This window comes from Ranitomeya imitator, chromosome 3 (genome assembly GCF_032444005.1).
Source record: "Ranitomeya imitator isolate aRanImi1 chromosome 3, aRanImi1.pri, whole genome shotgun sequence".
Taxonomy (NCBI): Eukaryota; Metazoa; Chordata; class Amphibia; order Anura; family Dendrobatidae; genus Ranitomeya; species Ranitomeya imitator.
In genome coordinates, this window is record NC_091284.1 from 780,915,522 (window position 1) to 780,939,157 (window position 23,636).

The window sequence follows — 23,636 nt, forward strand, 5'->3', positions numbered from 1 at the left end:
CCCACTTCTTACTAACCTGCAGTAATAGGAGCCTAGCATGGCCGCAGATCAGGCTACACAACCTGCAGCGTCTCCAGTCTTGTCTCGCACATTGGTCGACAACTGCAATGGCAGCTGCCAGCAGCGGATCTTGATGATTCGCCCAAATGCATTCAATACGGCAGAACATTCGACAACCATTAATAACCTCGGAGATGGCAGCCAAGGGTATAAGTGACGGGATATCTGCACGTGGCGCTGATACTCTCGGGAGTCGCACCCTAGCCAGGAGCATCTACATGGCCGTACACATGGAAGGCACTGTATATATGGAGATGTTATGGTGGTACACAAGCTCTTGGACGATTTCCACATCCGTGTGTCGCAGACACTGTGTCTAATGGCAGCAGGAAATCCGTGGCCGGTATGTGTATCATGGCCACGAGACACGGGTCGCACCGGCCTCGCATCGTTACTGTCTATAAATATTCGTCATCGAGTTTCCAGATTATTTTTTATTTATTTTGAAAAATATCTAGAATTCCGTATTAATACAAGACAATAATGTAATAACAGAACTACAATCCCGCCCTGTTGCCAGAGATGTCTCGGGTCCCAAACAATTGTAAGGAATCAATCAGATTAAATGTCGTCCAATATAAAGGCCTTAAAAATGTGACTAATGGGTGCTGTTCAAAGGAACCTTCCCGCCATTCCTACACTCCGTGTACCAAACCTTATGTATGGATGACCAACACCGATCCTTCCTACTGAATACAGATCAGATCCCTGAAAAAGGGACGGTGTATAACGGTCTAATAGCCAGGAAGACGCTGTGTAGTATGTGGCTTTAAGAAGATAGTGAAAACTTTACAATTCTGACTTCCATGTCTGATACAGGACAGCTTGAGAGAGGTTTACTTTTATCATCTGTGAACTGTTACTTAAAGGGATTGTCCGGGACTTTAATACTGATCCTGTCCGTAGGATAAGCCATCAAAACTAGATTGGGGTGGATGCAACACCCGGTACCCACTGCTGATCAGCTGTTCCCAATGCTGGATGTGATCAGGTCATCAACATAAAAGTACTGAAAAACTTTTTAAAGGGAATGTCATCAGGTTTTTGTACCCCATCTGACAGCCTGAAAATCATCAAATTTATCTCACTGTGTCGTAATGAACAGATCTTTAGTCATTTTTGATGAAGTTTACATCGTCTATTCATAAGTAATATCGTGCCCAGATTTGGTGACATCCCGGTCGAGAAAAAACGCAGAAACTGTAAAACAAAGGACCTTAAGGGTATGTGCACACGTCAGGATTTCTTGCAGAAATTTTCCTGACAAAAACCGGACATTTCTGCCAGAAATCCGCATGCGTTTTTACTGCGATTTTGACGCGTTTTTGGTGCGTTTTTTCCCAAACGCAAAAATAATGAACATGCTCATTTTTTTTACCGCGATGCGTTTTTTTCGCGGAAAAAAACGCATCCATGTGCACATAACATGCAGAATGCATTCTAAATGATCGAATACTTAATGTATGCGTTTTTAATGAGTTTTTTAAAAGCGTTTTTACCGCGAAAAAACCTGAACGTGTGCACATAGCCTCAATGTTAACCCCTTCCTACTGCGACCAATTCAGACTTTTGCTCTTTTCTGCCCTTTTTTCAAAAGTCACAACTATGATATCTTTCCGTCAACTTAGGCGTGTAAAAGATTGATTTACGTTGACATGATTCCTTTTGCCATGGGAGGTACTGCAAATGTTTAGTTTAACATTCCAAGTACAATGAAATAGTGTAAAAGAATTATATTGTGTCATTTTTGGAGAGTGTGAGGATTGTTTTTACGGCGTTCAATCTAAGGTAAAATTGACCTAGTAATAGGATTCCTTCGGGTTGGTATGAATATGGCGATATCAAACTTTCATAGTTTTTTTTTTCAACAAATTAAACTAATTTTGAAATTTGTTTAAAAAAAAAGTTATAGAAAAATAATTTTGTTATCGTTTTTCATTGCAATTTTTTTCTCTTTACAGCACTTACTATATGGAATAATTATATTTTTTCAGAGAAGTGAAGACTTTTACGTACGCAAAAATACCAAATAAGTTTATTTTATTTTTTTTATTCTGGTCTTGGGAAAGGGACGAGATTCAAACCCATCTATTTTTTGTTAAAAACAAAACAACTTTTTTTTTAACTCCATTTTCTTTGTCTTTTTGGGGGGCTGCTTGGTCTGTATGCAGCGATATGGTAGTATATAGTGAAAATTACATCCCTAGCCTTTTGGCACAAGATAGCAGTGACTGGGGGTGTTGAGCAGGTAACATCCTCGGCACCGCACAATCACTTCACAGTGGGGGGAATCGATGGAAGCCAATAGACTCATTCATCAGCAACCAGCCCAGGTCAGAGGCTGACTACGACATGTAAGTGATCGAACAGCAGTGATCAGGGCTCGCTCCAATTGCTGCTGCTACCGGCACATGCGGATTGTCGCCTGTACTTGCTAGCTATGAAACAGGCTCAGTTCCTCAGCTGCTACACACACCCGGGCTAGGACGTACTATTATCTCCTACATTGGGAAGGGATTATGGGTCTAAAAAAAAAGTCCATATTCATTTATAACTGTCCACATTATGTGTGCCTGTCATGGTTTACCAGGGATTTTATGGATTTAAAAAAATGAAACAAAAAACCCCCAACAATTGACGTTTAAAGTTAGGGGACCCCGTGTAGAAAGTGACTTTGCTGCTGGAAGTAGCTGACCATTGATCGCACATTACTTCCTTGCTAGTAGGCATGTGGCCACACACTGACATGTATCAGGTGGCCTGGTAGCAGCAGCTTTCTTGGACGGTGACACTAAGTAACACGTCACATATCCAGTGTTCTGCATTCTTTGTCTACTCAGAGTCCATAATAAACGTCTCGAAATCTGGATCCAGATCTGACACAAGGGCATCCACGTAGTCCTCCACCGACGGGCACTTCTGAAGCATGCCTGCAAAGAACGAGATCCAGCATTAATACCTGGTAGCATCTTCTCATCTTCATCGTTTCAGACATTAATCTTCTAACAATGTGAATATTTAAAAAACCCAATGGTATGAACGGGGATATAAACTGGTGTAAGCGAATGTTCACACTGGCCACTGAGCAGAAAAAAACAAAAGACAGAAACAATGTCTGATTTTTTTATTTGGACCAAGTGGTCCGTGGAAAAAAAAAAACATTCTCCACATTCGTGAAAAATTGATGCCCCTCTGATGTGGAGAAAATAGTGGTGAGACCCTGGCCTTCAAGTATTTCCTTGCCAGTGGCGAGGACCATTTCAACACTGCATCCAATAACACTGGTCTACAAAAAAAATAAATTTCTGGCTTGGACTTTAAGATCAGTTTTAGACTAATTTGAGGGTGCTGAATTCAAATCTGATCTTATAATTTCTCTATCACATCACGTTTTTGCGCTACAGGTATATAGCCCATTTTCATGAATTCCATGATAAATATAAGTAGTGTATGAAAAGTGCCGGTTTATACGGTTTACTAAGGTAAATTTAGTATTCATTTAATCTCCCAATAAATGTGAGAATATCTTTGTTTTCTTTGAACATGCATAATTCCCATTTGTTATGATAACACCCTTGTTTTCTGTGCTACTGGGACAGTAGAGCTACAGCAGAGCATTGGGTGAAAACTGAATGGAGCTACAGCAGAGCATTGGGTGAAGTCTGAATGGCCTCAGCGACAGAGTTTGGCATCTGGCGATAAGAATGTCATCCATGATCCTCTAGTGGATAGGAAGGACATTGTCTTTCCTCCCTTACACATAAAACTTGGATTGATGAAGCAGTTCATCAAAGCTCTCAATCACAGTGGAGAATGCTTTAACTATATATGTTCAACTTTTCCTGGTCTTAGTGAAGAGAAGAAAAAGGCTGGAATATTTGAAGGACCTCAAATAAGAACACTTATGAGAGACCCAAATTTTATCACATTAATGAATGAGACAGAAGAAAGAGCTTGGAATGTATTTTGTAATGTGGTGCAGAATTTTCTAGGGAATAAGAAAGCAGACAACTATGAAGAGATTGTGGAAGAGCTACTAATGAGTCTGCGAAATCTTGGATGGAGAATGAGTATCAAGATTCACTATTTACACAGCCATTTTTAGACTTTTTTCCAGAGAACCTTGGGGATATGAGCGAGGAACAAGGGGAGCATTTTCATCAGGACATTAAAACAATGGAAGAACGGTATCAAGGCCGGTGGGACTCACATATGATGGCTGACTATTGCTGGAGCTTGATGAGAGACAACCCAGAAGCTGTACATCACAGATCAGCCAAGAAAAGAAAGTTCAAGTACCGTATATACTCGAGTATAAGCCGAGATTTTCAGCCCAAAATTTTGGGCTGAAAGTGCCCCTCTCGGCTTATACTCGAGTCACGGTAGCGGTGGGGTTGGCGGGTGAGGGGCTAAGGGCGCTGAGGTATACTTACCTAGTCCCAGCGATCCTGGCGCTCCCCGCCTGTCCCACGGTCTTCTGTGCTGCAGCTTCTTCCCCTCTTCAGCGGTCATGTGGGACCGCTCATTAGAGAAATGAATAGGCGGTTCCACCTCCCATAGGGGTGGAGCCGCGTATTCATTTCTCTAATCAGCGGTAACCGTGACCGCTGATAGAGGAAAAGGCTGCGGCACCGAAGACCGTGGGACAGGCGGGGAGCGCCAGGATCGCTGGGACTAGGTAAGTATGTAATATTCACATGTCCGCGTTCCAGCCGCCGGGCGCCGCTCCATCTTCCCGGCGTCGCTCCGCTCTGACTGTTCAGGTCAGAGGGCGCGATGACGCATATAGTGTGCGCGGCACCCTCTGCCTGATCAGTCAGTGCGCAGAGACGCCGGGACCGGACGCTGGGAGCTGCAAGCAAGAAAGGTGAGTATGGCATTTTTTTTTTTTATTGCAGCAGCAATGGCAGAGCTTTCTATGGCACAGCTATGGGGCAGTACTGAACGGCGCAGAGCACTATATGGCAGCTATGGGGCAGTTCTGAACAACACACAGCACTATATGGCAGCTATGGGGCAGTACTGAACGGCACACAGCACTATATGGCAGCTATGGGGCAGTACTGAACGGCGCAGAGCACTATATGGCATCTATGGGGCAGTTCTGAACGGCACACAGCACTATATGGCAGCTATGGGGCAGTACTGAACGGCACACAGCACTATATGGCAGCTATGGGGCAGTACTGAACGGCACACAGCACTATATGGCAGCTATGGGGCAGTACTGAACGGCACACAGCACTATATGGCAGCTATGGGGCAGCACTGAACAGCACACAGCACTATATGGCAGCTATGGGGCAGTACTGAACGGCACACAGCACTATATGGCAGCTATGGGGCAGTACTGAACGGCACACAGCACTATATGGCAGCTATGGGGCAGTACTGAACGGCACACAGCACTATATGGCAGAGCTTTCTATGGCACATTTATGGGGCAATAATGAACAGTATGGAGCATTATATATGGCACAGCTTTATATGGAGCATCTTATGGGGCAATAATGAACGGTATAGAGCATCTATTTTTATTTTTGAAATTTACCAGTAGCTGCTGCATTTCCTACCCTAGGCTTATACTCGAGTCAATAAGTTTTCCCAGTTTTTTGTGGCAAAATAAGGGGGGTCGGCTTATACTCAGGTCGGCTTATACTCGAGTATATACGGTAACTGCCATTTGTCATTCATCTGTGTGCCATATATATGTTTTTATATTTTGTAGTTTAATTCTGTAAGTATATTTGATTTGCTGTACATAGACTTTGTAATCTTTGTTATTCCTTGATTCAAAATATACAATGTAGTATCGAAAATCATGTGTTTTTATCATAAAACATTAGGAGTAATTTTCATAAAAAAATTGAAAATATCTCGAAATCCTGATGTGATAGCCAAAAACGGAGTTCATACTCGTAATCAGCAGCCAAAATTGACTTAAAATATGTTTTTAAAAAATTGCGTTGACCAGTGTAATGTCTCATTTGGGGATTCAGGTTTTTTTTTTCTTTTGCAAAATATAACATGTCCAGGACTCATAAAAACCTGGTGCTTTCCTGAAGCCTGGCATAAGCTGGCACAAAAGCCAGGACTTGGTACACAGACTCCTCTCCAGCTTTGATGTGGTTCTTTATGAAAGAAAGAAGAAAAATCCTCCCATGTAAAAGTAAACATGACCCGATTGTGGACTGCCGCACCTTGTGTACATCATGCAAAGTAAAAAATGCCTCCGACAATTCGGCTTCTCTCGGAATAATTACAGGCAGCATTTATTAGCCGCGTAATCTCTGGCCTCTATCCCTGAATAAACATTGCCGGAGCCATTCCCCGCACCAGCCTGCAGCTCTGACATCAGGCTCTGAGAAAAAAGAGCCGCGGGCAATAATAAGCGGTTATACAATTTGCTCCCTGATACAAGCAGTAAACTGCCTTATGCAAGTGGCGGCATGAAGAATCAATAGTATCAGGGAGAGCGCCCACTTCCAAATAAAATCCAATTAGTAAAATATTCCCGGTAGATCGTTAGATGGAATGCAGATGGAATCCTGCTTAGCCTCCTCGTTCCAAAAACCACAAAGCGCAGGAGCCGTCACAGCCAAGGACCTTTTCACCTGTATTCCTGGCCTTCATGAGGGTTATATGAATGTAAAAATATATATATTTTTTGCAAAACACCATTTTTATCTATAGGTTGTGATTGGTATTGCAGATATAGTCACCAAAATGGGGCTCAGCAACAATACGAGACCCAACCAATATACTGTATAAAAATTTCCACCTCAGTTCTTATCAAGATAAGCTTGGAGCTCCCCCTGATCACATGACAATACTTTCCGCTCTTGGTCCCGTATCTGGATGTCAAAAAAGGAAAAATTAAAATCCCTAAATACATCTCCAGAGAGGGGACATATCACCCTCACATTGAACATATGGGATTAATTACAACCGGGGAAGCGAGAAACTAATTAGAACTGGGAAAGTGAGAAAAAGATGACACTTCCCCCTCCATTGAAGTAGTGACCTCCTTCAGTGACCAGGTAATTACAAAATGCAATTTGTTCTAGTAACCACGACTGGGTTTCGTTTATACAGAGGCAGAGAAGTTCCCTTTCCATGCTACAGCTTCCTCTGATCAAAGCATCAGAGGCTCCCTGAGAGCTTTTGGAGCCAGTGGTCAGTGATGAATATTGGGGTTTGCATCAATCCGATATTTATGGGAGATTTTTTTTTTGTGTCGTAGCAAAGGGAAGAACATAACGCAATTACTCACATCACCATAAAGCTGGCAGAACCCCTCCAACTTAATAATGATCCGATGGATGATTTTACCCAAGCCACGTACCATCTCTTTAGAAAGGTTCATTTCTTAATAGGAATAATAGCGGCAATATCTATCGCCTGGGATCTCCAAGGGCAAAAATATCCTGAAATTTGGGGATCTCATAACCACTTGAAATAAAGGCACAGATGATTGGCCTCGGGGAGACCAAAACATCCAACACCGCGGAGACACCATCACGTGTTTCTCAACGCAGTGATTCCAGAACACTGCCCCCATCCCTTATGGGAAATATGCAGATGCATGTAAAGAAGCTGCGGAGACACCATCACGTGTTTCTCGACGCAAGCAGTGAATAGCCAGGCCTTTCCCCGGGAAGGAACAACCACGGGAAGGGCAGCATCCTATGAAGGAAAGCCACCTATGCCAAGCATGGTATCCATCCACAGACAGCTGTTTCGGGGTTTTTGCCCCTCATCAGTGTGGAGTAGGAATCTGGCTATTAGGAGCAGTGCCTAGTAAAAAGGCTATAAAGGCACAGATGATTGGCCTCAGGGAGACCAAAACATCCAACACCGCGGAGACACCATCACGTGTTTCTCAACGCAGTGATTCCAGAACACTGCCCCCATCCCTTATGGGAAATATGCAGATGCATGTAAAGAAGCTGCGGAGACACCATCACGTGATGGTGTCTCCGCAGCTTCTTTACATGCATAACCACTTGAAAGACCTAGCACATCCTACAACCATCTCCGGAGGTATGTGGGCATAGCTGTGATTGAATAAAAAGCAGAATTTGAGTTTTGTATTTTGTCAGTCCTGGAAGGTACAGCTTGCTGTGGGTTCTGTCCATTTTTCTAAGAAGTACCTCCCTCCACTAAGCTCTGAGCCATTTCCATGAAATCAGGTTTAGTCATTTTCTTCTGTTATCCCTTTAATTTTATGTAATTGTATATACCATATTGTTTTGATCCCATTTTGCATAATCTTTGCATATTTTTATAAACACGGCCCATATATATATATAAAATTTAATAGCTCTGTTCCTCTTGCTTTGTAAACCGCACCCCTGAAGCAATTTGCTGTCTGGTGGCAGCAGTGGAATCTGTGTGACCTCCAGTGTTGTCTGTGACAATGGGTCATTATGTTAATAAAAATCCACATCAACGGCTGAAGACATAATGTGTTAGCTAGATCAGTAGCCATAAATATTAAAAGGGCTGTCCACTCAATACTAGGACAATCCCTTCTTAAACTGAATGTTCGGCCTCGGCAGAGCATTATATACGGCATGCACAGCATTATGTACGGCATGCACAGCATTATATACGGCATGCACAGCATTATGTACGGCATGCACAGCATTATATACGGCATGCACAGCATTATGTACGGCATGCACAGCATTATATACGCCATGTACAGAATTATGTACGGCATGCACAGCATTATATACGGCATGCACAGCATTATATACGGCATGCACAGCATTATGTACGCCATGTACAGAATTATGTACGGCATGCACAGCATTATATACGGCATGCACAGCATTATGTACGGCATGCACAGCATTACAGTTAGGGCCAGAAATATTTGGACAGTGACACAATTTTCGCGAGTTGGGCTCTGCATGCCACCACATTGGATTTGAAATGAAACCTCTACAACAGAATTCAAGTGCAGATTGTAACGTTTAATTTGAAGGTTTGAACAAAAATATCTGATAGAAAATGTAGGAATTGTACACATTTCTTTACAAACACTCCACATTTTAGGAGGTCAAAAGTAATTGGACAAATAAACATAACCCAAACAAAATATTTTTATTTTCAATATTTTGTTGCAAATCCTTTGGAGGCAATCACTGCCTTAAGTCTGGAACCCATGGACATCACCAAACGCTGGGTTTCCTCCTTCTTAATGCTTTGCCAGGCCTTTACAGCCGCAGCCTTCCGGTCTTGCTTGTTTGTGGGTCTTTCCGTCTTAAGTCTGGATTTGAGCAAGTGAAATGCATGCTCAATTGGGTTTAGATCTGGAGATTGACTTGGCCATTGCAGAATGTTCCACTTTTTGGCACTCATGAACTCCTGGGTAGCTTTGGCTGTATGCTTGGGGTCATTGTCCATCTGTACTATGAAGCGCCGTCCAATCAACTTTGCAGCATTTGGCTGAATCTGGGCTGAAAGTATATCCCGGTACACTTCAGAATTCATCCGGCTACTCTTGTCTGCTCTTATGTCATCAATAAACACAAGTGACCCAGTGCCATTGAAAGCCATGCATGCCCATGCCATCACGTTGCCTCCACCATGTTTTACAGAGGATGTGGTGTGCCTTGGATCATGTGCCGTTCCCTTTCTTCTCCAAACTTTTTTCTTCCCATCATTCTGGTACAGGTTGATCTTTGTCTCATCTGTCCATCGAATACTTTTCCAGAACTGAGCTGGCTTCTTGAGGTGTTTTTCTGCAAATTTAACTCTGGCCTGTCTATTTTTGGTATTGATGAATGGTTTGCATCTAGATGTGAACCCTTTGTATTTACTGTCATGGAGTCTTCTCTTTACTGTTGACTTAGAGACAGATACACCTACTTCACTGAGAGTGTTCTGGACTTCAGTTGATGTTGTGAACGGGTTCTTCTTCACCAAATTAAGTATGCGGCGATCATCCACCACTGTTGTCATCCGTGGACGCCCAGGCCTTTTTGAGTTCCCAAGCTCACCAGTCGATTCCTTTTTTCTCAGAATGTACCCAACTGTTGATTTTGCTACTCCAAGCATGTCTGCTATCTCTCTGATGGATTTATTCTTTTTTTTCAGCCTCAGGATGTTCTGCTTCACCTCAATTGAGAGTTCCTTTGACCGCATGTTGTCTGCTCACAGCAACAGCTTCCAAATGCAAAACCACACACCTGGAATCCACCCCTGACCTTTTAACTACTTCATTGATTACAGGTTAACGAGGGAGACGCCTTCAGAGTTAATTGCAGCCCTTAGAGTCCATTGTCCAATTACTTTTGGTCCCTTGAAAAAGAGGACGCTATGCATTACAGAGCTATGATTCCTAAACCCTTTCTCCGATTTGGATGTGCAAACTATCATATTGCAGCTGGGAGTGTGCACTTTCAGCCCATATTATATATATAATTGTATTTCTGAACATGTTTTTGTAAACAGCTAAAATAACAAAACTTGTGTCACTGTCCAAATATTTCTGGCCCTAACTGTATATTTTATTTCTTCTGCTCCGCATTTTTGTTTTTAAAATCCTCCTTATGATTACGCAATAAACAATAAAAGGCCATTTCTTTGGAGCTATGTGGCAGATTTAAAAACAAAAGCAGCAGCAGGAATAAAATAAGTGCAAAAACTGGAAACTTAACCTGGTGCCTTTAGAATGCAAAAAATAAAAATTTGCATCTGGTTTCATTTTTTATTTAATAGTTGTCTATAGTCTACAGGCGGGGAAAAGGCGAGTGCTAGAGGCAGATGCGGATGAAATCCCCCTACAGGAAAAGTATATCACGGTGACCATTCCTTATGAAAAGGTGAAGGACTATAAAGCCATGCATGTAAAAGTGGGCCAGGGAGAGAAGTACGGACAACATGAAAAACACATAGCGGTTGCTAAGATTAGACATGGGACTGACGTTTTTCCATAAACCGCGCCATTCTTGTCCATGGCCTGGTATTGCAGCTGAGCTCCTTTTTTATACCAATTGAACAACCCCTTTGTTTCTGTGCACAGAGAGAAATTTTGCAGAATTTTTGGAGACGAACCTTCAAATTTCTGAGGAGAGTTTGAAGAGTCTCAGCTCAGTTTCGACTCCAAAAATCTCTGCACATCTCCCAAACTGTATGGGTTACGTTTAGGCCATGCTCCCACAATTTTTTATGCGTAGTAAGTCTGCTGCTGTTAACAGTTCAAACAAATGGATATGATTTCTGGAAATCTCCTGTCCAATGTGTGTTTAAAGACGCTGCTGAACTGGGTATTTTTTTCATGCATTTTTTTTCTACAGGCTTTTACGTGGAGCCTGAAAAAAACTCAAGATAAAAAAGTTGCTTCAGTTTGGCACCAATAATGCACTAAAATAAAAAGGAACACAAAAAAATGCAGCAAAAACTCAATAAAAGGAGATTGTTATTGGGTATCTGGTGTGTGTGGACACTTGCAAAAAACAAAACAAAAACCTGCTGTGGAGGTAAAAAAAAAAATGCAGTTTTTTTTTGCATGTAGGAACATGGCCTTAGACGAGTAGATAATTTGCTTATATAAAAAAAGAGCAGACTGATAATGTAGGAGTTCTATCCATATCTGTTTGTGAAATGGATGTAATCGTATCCAGTCTTGTGTTTTCACCCATTTATTGTGACACCTTTCCCCCTCTCATCGTTCTTCATATTGGTGTAAAAAGCCCCTAAAACAGCTGAGAATTCAATTTATTAAAAAAAAAAAAAATATTTAGAGATCAGGAATCCAAGCTGATCTTGGTTTGTGATCTACTATCTGATTAACCAGGGACTCCAGACTGAAGCTCCTTAGTTTTCACAACATAGTTGAAGGCCAAGAGTGACTAGAGATGGGCCGCTCCCGAGCCCGAGGCCACTGTGAGGCTCACCTGCTCTCCTTTGAAGTTTCGGCCCTCATGAAAGAAAATAATTTCATTTAATTATGTTGGTGACTGGAGAGATTCTTGGTTGAGGCAGTGATTTATGAGCATTGGACATGTGAAGGAGGCGGAATATTAACGTGTTCAGAATTGTCAAGTCCCTCTAACTGTTGAACTAGCCAGTGACCACAAACAAAGAAGCCCTCCTCCCATCAAAGTTTATATCCTCTTACCATATTGCAATCATATTATACAGCACTGTGTATTTACAATTGCTCATTTTACATTTCTACCAGCTAATTATTCTCTTTTCCATTAGGTCTATGACATCCTAAGCTCTATGTAGAAACAGGAGGTCAATTTTCCCTGCATGAGTCATAAGTCACTGCAAAAGACCCTGACAGGGGAGAGGAGGGAGCAGCTGGGTCAGGAAAAGAAGAGGGGAATGATAAATCCAGAGAAAAAGACTTCCTGTTTCTACATAGAGAAGAGAAAAGAGAAGAATTATCTGGGTAGAAAGGCAAAATTAGCAATTGTAAGTACACAGTGCTATATAATATGATAAATGCAATATACTAAGAGGATCACTCCTAGAATACTTCTGTCATCATTGGGCAGAAAAGTATTCACATCGACTAAGAGGATAGAAACTTTGATGGGATGAGGGATTCTTTAACTAAGGCTGATTATTGTGAAGAGGTGTTCCTAAGAACACAATAATGGCGCGTTATGAACAGGTTGCCAATCACTCAACGAACGAACCAAACACTCATTCGTCATGTCAAGTGATTTCTAAGACTACTTAACATTCATTGTTCCCGACAGCACATTGTCCTTTGTAAGCAGGATATCAGTTGATTACTAACATATTGCTCGATCTGTGCACATGCCAGTGGGCTTTCAATTTTTCCATCCAATTACATTAAAAGGATCTAGTTTCACTTGAGGCATCTTCAGCGTGTTCAGTGTTATAAAAAAAAAAAAAAAACGGATCCGTTAACGGATGACATAACTAATGACCATACGCGGCTATGATCCCTTGACATTTTTTGTTCTGGTTGAAAAATGAATAGCGGCTGGAAAAGAGGCAAATGGATCAAATGGAAGACATTTATGATACTTCAGTTCTGGAACATTTTATTTATGATCACAAGCCTGATGCAAAAACAGCCATAACTACAGGACATGTGATCAGAACCGTTATGGGGTGTTCCCATCTCCAAGATCCTATCCCAATATGTAGAGTAGGTGTAATAATAATAATGATAATAGCAAATACCTCCAATTAGAAATGTAATATAGTTCTTCTGTTTGGCTATGTCTCTTTTCTCATGTGCAGACATGGCACGACCTTAGGTATTCATGGTAACTACCAATGATATAGTGACAGCTAGTTGCTTGTGGTCGTAACCATGGATACCTAAGGTCCTGCACATGAGGAAATAGACATAGCGAATCACAAGAACTATACTACATTTCTAATCAGAGGTATTTCCTAATATTATTATTATATAGTATTATTACACCTACTACATATTGGGATAGGATCTTGGAGATGGGAATACACTTGGCCTTTATAAGAAAGCCAAAATTGGCCTTAAAGGGAACCTGTCAGCAGGTTTTAACATCCTAAAACTGAAGTCATCTATGTAAAGCATCAGAAATGTTGATTTTCCATACTTTTGTATCATAAATCCGTGCCTCCCTCACTATAAAATAATGCATCGTGAATGGATATGGTCTCTTTGTACGCCGGTCTTGGGGGACATTTCTTAGGAGTTGGCCTCTTTGTTGTAGCTTTGCTTTTCCATGTCACGAAAGGATAAATCCGCTTCCCCGGCTATGAGAAGTACAATTTACCACTGATTCTGGCATAAACTAGGCTAAATCTGCCACACTTCGTAGTGTCTGGACACTTAAGAAAAATGGCATCACTTTTTTTTTGCCTATTGTGTAAAACAAGCTTGTGCCAACATTTGCAGCCCTTAATGTAGAGATACAGAGGTTGTCGGGACCTGCTGGGAGTTTCAGATCTAGCAACAGCTGGAGACATATTTTTTTGCTCCTAGAAATAGTCACTTTTATGTTTTGTAGCCGTACTGATTACAGGGATCTTCCAGGATTATGATACCATGGGATGCTTCCTTGTAGAAACAGAGCCATCCCTGACCATGGAGTTGAGCTGTGATATCACTCAAGGGTGACACGATTTCTGAAAAAACACAAGGTTTTTACAATCCTGGATAATTCGTTCAAAGGTGTTGTCCAGGAAGAACATTAAACAGAGTTTTTCACTTCAAATTTATATTTCAAACGTACCACACAGTCTTGCAGGAGACGCAACAGTAAAAATCAAACTGTTCTTTTTGGTTATAAATTTGTTCCTCCGTTGCCTCTGAAAACAAATTTATTGTAATATGCAAATGAAGGTGCTCAGTGCACCATCGGCATGTCATATGTTGTCATCCAGTGTTGGCTTGCCCAGAGCAAGTGCTGTCTGATGAAAAACCTCTGTTATGTGATCACTGTCCCTGCGTGGTAGCGAGCACACAAATCCCTCTCTCCTCGCTGCTGACATTGCTGGTCTCCTCTGCCATCACTTCAGTTTAGTAGAGAACACAAATCCCTCTGACCTCGCTGCTGACATCGCTGGTCTCCTCTGCCATCACTTCAATGAAAAAGAGGGAACACAACTCAATCTCTCCTCGCTACTGACATTGTTGGTCTCCTCTGCCATCACTTCAGTGTAGTAGAGAACACAAATCTTTCTCTACTCACTGCTGACATTGTTGGTCTCCCCTGCCATCACTTCAGTGTTGTAGAGAACAAAAATCCTTCTCTCCTCACTGCTGACATTGCTGGTCTCCTCTGCCATCACTTCAGTGTAGTAGAGAACACAAATCACTCTCTCCTCACTGCGGACATCACTAGTCTACTTTGCTATCACTTCAATGCAAGAGAGGGATCACTCTCTCCTCACTACTGACAATGCTGGTCTCCTCTGCTATCACTTCAATGCAGGAGAGAACACACATCATTCTCTCATCGCTGTGTACCAATGTCAGCTTCAAGAAGGGATGATTGCTGCAAATCTCCATGTACCCAGCAGGATGTAAGGGTCTAAAACTGCAAAATGTTTTTTACAAATCTAAAAAAAAAATAAGAACATAAAAATAGGGCATTTAACAAACCTGATTTAAACAATGGGTAATTTTCTGATGACACATTCCCTTTCAGTTAACAGGAGAGGGAACACAAATCACTCTCTCCTCACTGCTGGCATTGCTGATCTCCTATGCTATCACTTCAGTGCAGTAGAGAGCAAAGAAATCACTCTCTCCTCAATGGTGACTTTGTTAGGCTTCTCTGCTATCACTGCAGTGCAGGAGAGGGCACACAAATCACTCTCTCCTCTGCTAATCCTTCAGTGCAGGAGAGGGCAAACATATCACTCTCTCCTCACTGCTGACATTGCTGGTCTCCTCTGCTATCACTTCAATACAGGAGAGAACACACACATCACTCTCCTCACTGTGTACCAATGTCAGCTTCAAGAAGAGATGAATTGTGCGTTCTTTGCTGCACAGGGGTCACATAAAGGGGTTTATCGCTACACAGCCCCTGTCAATAACCAGAGAGGGAGCGGCAGTAATTTAAATAGGTTGGTGAACAGATCACCAAGGCTTAGCCACATCAAGGGTGCACTGAGCATCTTTATTTCCATATTACACTAGACATGGTTTTCCGGGCAATGGAAGGAACAAATTTAAAAACTAAGAACAATTTTATTATTGCTCAATCTCCTGCAGGGCTATATGGTTATTATGAAGTGTAATTTTGGAGTAACAACCTCCCTTTTAATATCTTATGTACATTACTTCAAGTGAAAGGGACAAAGTGCAGTACGGCATAGCGTCCCTTAAGCACTGTACAATGCTGCTGTGTTTCGTCCCGATATCACTTAGTTCTGGCAACTGTATGAGTTTTCAGCTGATCAATGAGGGTGAATGGTGTCGAACCCCCAAGGATCTCATATTGATGACCTATGCTATGAAAAAGTTCCAGGAAATATGTAACATTACATGGTTACCATCCAACTGAATGGGTGTCAGGTGTCTAATGCATGGATGGGCTAGGTCCTTCAGTGTGGGAACTGCTTTTTCATACTGGTTCCAGGTCCTGGCTCCTAAGGGACGTCCAAGCAGTAGTAGATCCCTCTGTAAGACGGCAGTATGCCGTATTTTGGGGGAGGTCCCTTTTTAGGACAATATAGTTGTTCTACTGCCCTTCATTTTGTTCCATTGTGTCCATGATTTTTTTGACTGTTACAATTGCATACTTCATTGGGAATTTTCTCTCTTTCCTTTCGGCCCCCTTTTCCTCCCTTCCTCTTCTTGTCACATATAGAATCGTCCTATACAGTGTACCGCCAGGACATGACTATATTTCTGGTTGCCAGGATTTGACAGCTCTGGCACTACCTCGCAGCTATATAACATTCACATCTCCCTCCCAGATCCGTTCTGCTTAGAAGTGCAGCTGTGCATCATGGAGCCAAGAAACAGCTCCACGGAAAGGTCTAAATAATCCGCCCCACTGATAAGAAATGTACATGCAGACTCCGATTTATCATCCTCCACATCTGCACTCTTTGTAGTGTCTGTCTTTAAAGTAATGATACAATTTGCCCACCGGGTCTTAGAGAAGATAAAATCACTGTATTATAGAAAGGAGTAAAAGTGGATCAAAGGCGAGAACATGATGACCGAGCCAAGTCACAAAAAGTAACAGTATATCCTCAGCGATTGCAGGATTAAATGTCAGCACAAAACGATGTCCCACTCCCAGGGTACAACACGACACAGAGACGAGGCGACCGAGGACAAAAATGCTGCAGAAATCAAATACATTCAAAAAATCAAGTAGATTCTCTGTTACCCTAAGGGGTATTAGAATTAAATGTTAACTGAAAGTCAATGTGTCGTCAGAAAATTACCCATTGTTTAAATCAGGTTATGTTAAATGTCCTATTTTTATGTTCTTTTTTTTTAGATTTTTAAAAAATATTTACCAGTGTTAGACACCTACATCCTGTTGGGCACATGGAGATTTGCAGCAAGAAACTAACCCTACTGATTTGTATAGAAGCGCTATCTGAGTTCGCTATCATCAGGGCAAAAGTCAGGGTCAGTGATGTAACTATAGTCTGATGGGCCCAGTGCAAGAACTCCCCCCCCCCCCCCCCCCGATATATATATGACCTCCATCCTGGTATATGTCACTTAGCTTGGACCCCATCCTGATATAAAACATATCTCCCCCATCCTGGTATATGTACCCCGTTCTCCCACTGTTCTTTAATGCATATAGAAAAAAGTAACCCAGGGTTGAACATAGAAGTCATGGAGCCCCACAGCAGAAGTATAATGCACACTCAATAGTCCTCCATATAGTATAATGCACCCTTATAGTTCTCCGTATAGTATAATGCACTCCCTATAGTCCTCCCTATAGTATAATGCACTCCTCATAGTCCTCCCTATAGTATAATACACGACCATAGTCCTCCATATAGTATAATGCACCCTCATAGTCCTCCGTATAGTATAATGCACTCCCCATAGTCCTGCCTATAGTATAATGCACTCCTCATAGTGTAATGCACCTCCATAGTCCTCCATATAGTATAATGCACTACCCATAGCCCTCCAGAAATTATAATGCATTCCCCATAGTCCTCTATATAGTATAAGTCAATCCCCATAGTCCTCCATATAGTACAATACACTCCCCATAGGCCTAAATATCATATAATGCACTCCCCATAGTACTCCATATAGTATAATGCAGTCCCCATAGTCCTCCATATAGTATAATGCACTCCCCATAGTACTCCATATAGTATAATGCACTCCCCATATTCCGTCATATAGTATAATGCACCCCCATAGTCCTCCATATAGTATAATGCACTCCCCATAGTCCTCCATATACTATAATGCACCCCATAGTCCTCCATATAGTATAATGAACTCCCCATAGTCCTCCATATAGTATAATTCACTCCCCATAGTCCTAAATATAATGCACTGCTCAAAAACACTAAAATACCATGTCACAGATATCACTGCATTAAATCATCCACTTTCAAATATTTATCTATTACATAGTAGAATGCATTGAGAACAATAAAACATAAAAATGATGAATGTAAATCAAAATGAATATGCCAAGGAGGTCTAGATCTGCAATGATACCCAAAATCAAAGTGGAAAATCAAATTACAGGCTGATCCAATGTCAGTGCCTCTATGACCTCAATACAATGCCTCAACATGCTCTTGATGAGGCGGCGGATGTTCTTCTAAGGGATCTCCTCCCAGACATGGATTAAAGCATCAGTCAACTCATGGACAGTCTGTGGTGCAACGTGTAGTTGGTGGATGGAACAAGACATGATGTCCCAGATGTGCTTGATTGCATACAAGTCTGTGGGACGGGCGGGCCAGTCCATAGCATCAGTGCCTTCATCATGCAGGAACTGCTAACACACTCCAGCCACATGAGGCCTAGCAATGTCATGCACCAGAAGGAACCCACAATGGGTCAGAGGATCTCATCCCAGGACTTAATCGCAGTCAGGGTACCTCTGGCTAGCACGTGGAGAGCTGTGCAATTTTCCAAAGAAATGCCTCCCTGCTCCACTATTGTCCCACTGCCAAATCAGTGATGGTGGAGGATGTTGCAGGCAGAACGTTCTCTACAGCGTCTCAAGACTCTGTCACGTCTGTCACATGTGCTCAATGTGAATCTGTTGTCCTCCGTGAAGAGCACATGGTGCCAATGTCGAATCTGCCAGTTCTGGTGTTCTCTGGGAAATGACAATCGCTCTACACGGTGTTGGGCTGTAAGCGCAACACCCACTTGTGGAAGTCGGGCCCTCATACCACACTCATGGAGTCTGTTTCTGACAGTTTGAGCAGACACATGGATGCTAGTGGCCTGCTGGAGGACATTTTGCAGGGCTCCGGCACGGCTTTCCTTGCACAAAGGAGGAGGTAGCTGTCCAGTTGATGGGTTGTTTCCCTCCTACAGAACCCCTTAATGTCTCCTGGTATCAGCTTTATGCTCTGGACACTGTGCTGACAGACACAGCTACCCTTCTTGCCACAGCTCACATTGATGTGCCATGCTGGATGAGCTGCACTACCTGAGCAACTTTTATGTGTTGTAGACACCACCTCATGCTACTGTGCAGTATCTCTAGGGGTGAGAGCAATGACAATGCAAAAGTGACCAAAAAACAACCAAAAACAATGAGAACAGAGAAATGGTCTGTGGTCACCCCTGGAGAACCACTTCCTTTATAGGGGTTGTCTTGCTAACTGCCTATCATTTTTACCTTTTGTTTGTTCTATTTGCACAACAGAAGAAATTGATTCACATAAGTGTTGATTCATAACTGGACAGGTTGAGTTCACAGAAGTATGATTGACTTGGGAGTTCCATGGTGTTGTTTAAGTGTTCCCTTTATATTTTTGAGCAGTGTATAATGCACCCTCCATAATCCCCCACAGTCCTCCATACAATATAATGCACAGCCCATAGTCCTACATGTAGTATAATGTACAGGCCATCCTGGTATATGTTCATCATCCCGGCATATGTCCCCTATACTGGTATATGGTCATCATGCTGGTTTCTATGTCCCCCATGCTGGTATATATTGCCTCCATCCTGCTACATGGCCGCTATCATGGTAAAGGCCCTCATCCTGGTAAATAGCCACGCTGTTGTTCAATACACAGAAAAAAAAGCTCTCGCTCACCTTTACAGCGCTGCATGGCGGCCACTTCTGAAGCCGGCAGCTGACTTCTGAATGCAACGGGAGAGAATGACGTCACTGCCATGCTCCCCCAGTCACGTGTACACTGATGTCAGCTGCTGGCCGTGATGGGTCAGTACACTGCAATACTCTTCAGCTGGACATGCATTTGAGCACATTAGGGGCTGGCGTCGGCGGGCTACTCACCTTCCGGGCACGGTCGCAGCATCGTTATGCCCCTGGTCAGGGTGTAGAGCAGGGGTGGGGAACCTCAGGCCCTCGATGACCTTTTATCAGGCCCCCGAGCAGATTCTCAGGGACCGCCATTCTTGCGCAGGAAGGTGTATTTTGATTGCCACAAGCTCATTAATTTCTTCTTGCTCTGTTTGCACACACACAGTGTTCACTACTGAACAATGAAGGGCATGCAATGAAAGATTATGTCCTGAAACCAGCGCCAGAGTCAGGATGTACTTAGTACGGCCCCCGAAGGATGGTATAAATATCCAAATGGCCTTTCTAAGGAAAAATATTCCCCACCCATGGTGTAGAGTGTGGGAGAAGGTGAGCTGTGACATCACCCATTGTGAATGGTGATTTCTGTGTTACATGCTGTCATTGTAATCCTGTCTGTGATAATAAACTGCTTAACCCCTTAAAGACCCATGACGATAATATAAGTCATGTTTGGGGACTACTGCCTGCACCATGACATGGCTTCATGCTGCATTTTCGCCATGGCTTCAATATGTCACAGACATCATATTATATATACATACATACATACACAGTGATTCAAAAAGGATAGTGCCTGTAGAGAAGACATGAAGTTAAAGTACCATCAGTGGTGAATGGCCAGTAACTGAAAAGAAAAGCAAAATTGGCCAAAACAACCTATCACAGCACAGCTTTCATTATTTAAAGGGATTGTCCAGGCCTGGGCTTCAAGTCTGCAGTCACTCTACATGACTGCAGACTTGTGAATCCTCATGGCGCACACACTGTGCTGTCAGGATTCTCCAATGCCGACAGGGGGCGATCATCTGATCTGATTTGTAATCTTCCGGCCACATTCAGACTACATGTGTCCGGTTTAGCTCAATTGACCTGTATGAATTGCATACATGCGGTCACACGCCTGCCTGCTCCCTTGAACAAAGTGGAATAAAGAGGGCACCAGATAATAAAAGGGATCAGCCTACAGCACACCAAAAAAGTGCAACAAATAAAAGGGAAGAACATCTGGCTGCTCCCGATGCTGGAATTAGAGAATCCTGACAGCGTGAGTTGTGCGCGCTGTGAGGATTCACAAGTCACACTTCAGTCCCAAGCCTGGACAACCCCTTTAATAGTTGTACAAACCAATTTGTACACTCACCAATTTATTTCTAACCACCCCGATTATCTGATATGATAGAGAAAACAATTGGAATCTTGTCGACCAGCCAAAAATGTAGAATTGGGTGGACTTCTGTGGAAGGTGGGGCTTGTAAATAAAAGACACATGGCCCGGGGCACAATTAGGTGCAGACAATAAGGCCCCCCAAAATTGAGAATGAAATGCAGGTGAGAATAGAGCTCTCAGTAGTGGCGCATCGATGGTGGTCAAAAACAGGGACAAAGAAGATGTCCTTGTTGTAACCTCCATGCAATGCAGATGATAACAGCCCTATACCCGTATGTGGGGCAACCACTACCACATCCAAGCCAACTAGTGTACAGCAGTGTAAGAAAAATATGGGAGGCGTAGATATCGCACAACAGATACTGCAACCGCCGTCAAAAAAAGGAGGGTTTGGTACAAAAAGATGGTCCAAATTGCGCTCTATATTAGTTATATGCTGCACAGAAAGGTAGGGATCTTACAGGACTGCCAAGAGAAAATCATAAAAAAAAATTTGCTGGGAGACCAGGGTGGGGAAACTAGTGCATCAACTTCCAGCGAGGATGGCAGGGATAATCAGGGACAACATTTTGCCTCCCAAGAGCCCCCAAATGCTTATAAAACACTTCCCCAAAAATAAGATGTGGAGTATGTTTAAAAAACGGCATAAAGGAGCACATCCCCGTACTAACAAAGCTGCGCATCCAGGAATCCCTTTGGATAGAACACACCTCCCTTGATTACTTTTTTTTGTACTTTTGATTTCGCCCTTTAGATATTTTCATTCTTTCATTTTGTAAGTCATTTTTTTTTTATATCAAGATCAACACATTTTTCAAAATATTGCTGAGATTCAATTTATGGGTAGTCAGTAAAGTCACATGAAAACTTTTAATGGAACCTATCGGCTATAAAACTCTATTCAGATGCAGGGAGAAAATGAAATGATATCTTCCCTGTAGGGGGCTTGCTTCCAGTCATGGGGGTGGTGCAGGGAGCAGTGATCAGAGTGCTCTGCTCACTCCCCCACACCTTGAGTGACCGCCTGCTGTGCAGCGTCTCTGCGCAGAGCAGGCTGACAAGATGCAGAGGAGTGATTACAGCAATATTATACAATTACGGTTACACCTTAGGGTGCTTTCACATTGCATTACTGCACCCGTTATGTTGCACAGTCAGGGGTTACATCCAAATCCACCGCAAAAAGGGATTCGGATTTATGTGCCGACAGGGCCATAGACTATAATGGTGCCGATAGAGTGACCGTGTGCTCTGCCGTGCATTATTTGAGATGAGCGAACATGTTCGGATAAGGCGTTATCCGCCATGCTCGGGTGCTAACCGAGTGTCTTCGGCGAGCTCGAAAAATATGTTGAGTCCCTGCAGCTGAATATCTCAACACATATAGGGATTGACTGTTTGTTGCATGTGTTGAGACATGGAGACGCCGGAACTCAAACATATTGTTCAAGCACGCCGAAGACACTCGGTTAGCACCCGAGCATGGCGGATAACGCCCTATCCGAACATGTTCGGTCATCACTAGTGGCAAGCGATCGACATTTTGCTGGCGAACAAACATAGTTGTCAGATCATGTCTGACACGTTCATACGACTATCTGGCATGGCATAATGTGTATGTGATGATCATTCGGAAAACGTTAGCTCCACCCCACGGATTATCAAACATTTTTGTTTGTTATTTATCAGAAATGTATGGATGCATCTAAAAGATATCTGGCCAATGTAATTGGATGTGTGTATGGTGACGTCATGCAAACAAAGATTCGAATGATCTTTCATCGTTCAATTGTCATCTCAAGAGTATGGCCATCTTACTCCCGGCCACATCCCGATTACCTCCCGACTGCCAGAACCAGGTTACTTTTCCTGGTATTAAAAAGTTTTCTCTCTAAATGGAGTCGGCCAACCATGAATTGTGCATTCATTAAATATTCCTTTACTCAGAGCAATTAGGAAACACCCAGATAATGGGCTGAACTCTGGTGCAGTAATCTCCCCTAGGACGGAGCCATCCTTCTATTTCTCCAAGAGGCCAAATATCACTAAACATCATATAAATATTTAGACACAATTTCTGCCATCGCTCTGAAACTTAACTGGGCTTCTGAGCTGAAGCCATAATTACATTTGTACATACAGTAAAATTCCTTTAATCTACAGCATCAATGGGATCTGGACTGAGGACGGAAGAGACAACAGACGTTCATTTAATATTAAGTATGTAAAATAAGTATAGAAAGTGTACTTGTTATTTTGGACTGCTGAAGATTCCCAAAAACTAAGAACCACCTCAATACTGTACTCCTACTGTAATCATTTTACATCATTTTTTGAGATACATGAGACATCTTATTTCCCTTATACATATACAAGAAACAAATTTTGTTTTTGCTCCCATTTTTCATGAGCTGAACTCAAAGATCTAAGACTTTTCTATTTACACA

General features: G+C 42.5%; 1 protein-coding gene across 1 annotated transcript in view; it reads right to left on the minus strand.

Annotated features, from left to right (window-relative positions):
- Positions 1 to 479: 479 nt before the first annotated feature.
- The window catches only part of MIPEP (mitochondrial intermediate peptidase), a 123,733-nt gene continuing 100,576 nt past the window's right edge, over positions 480 to 23,636 (minus strand). Inside the window, exon 19 of the mRNA XM_069759123.1 lies at positions 480 to 2,990. Within this exon, the coding sequence (XP_069615224.1) occupies positions 2,893 to 2,990 (98 nt within the window). The 3' untranslated portion in view covers positions 480 to 2,892. The remainder of the gene's footprint in view (positions 2,991 to 23,636) is intronic.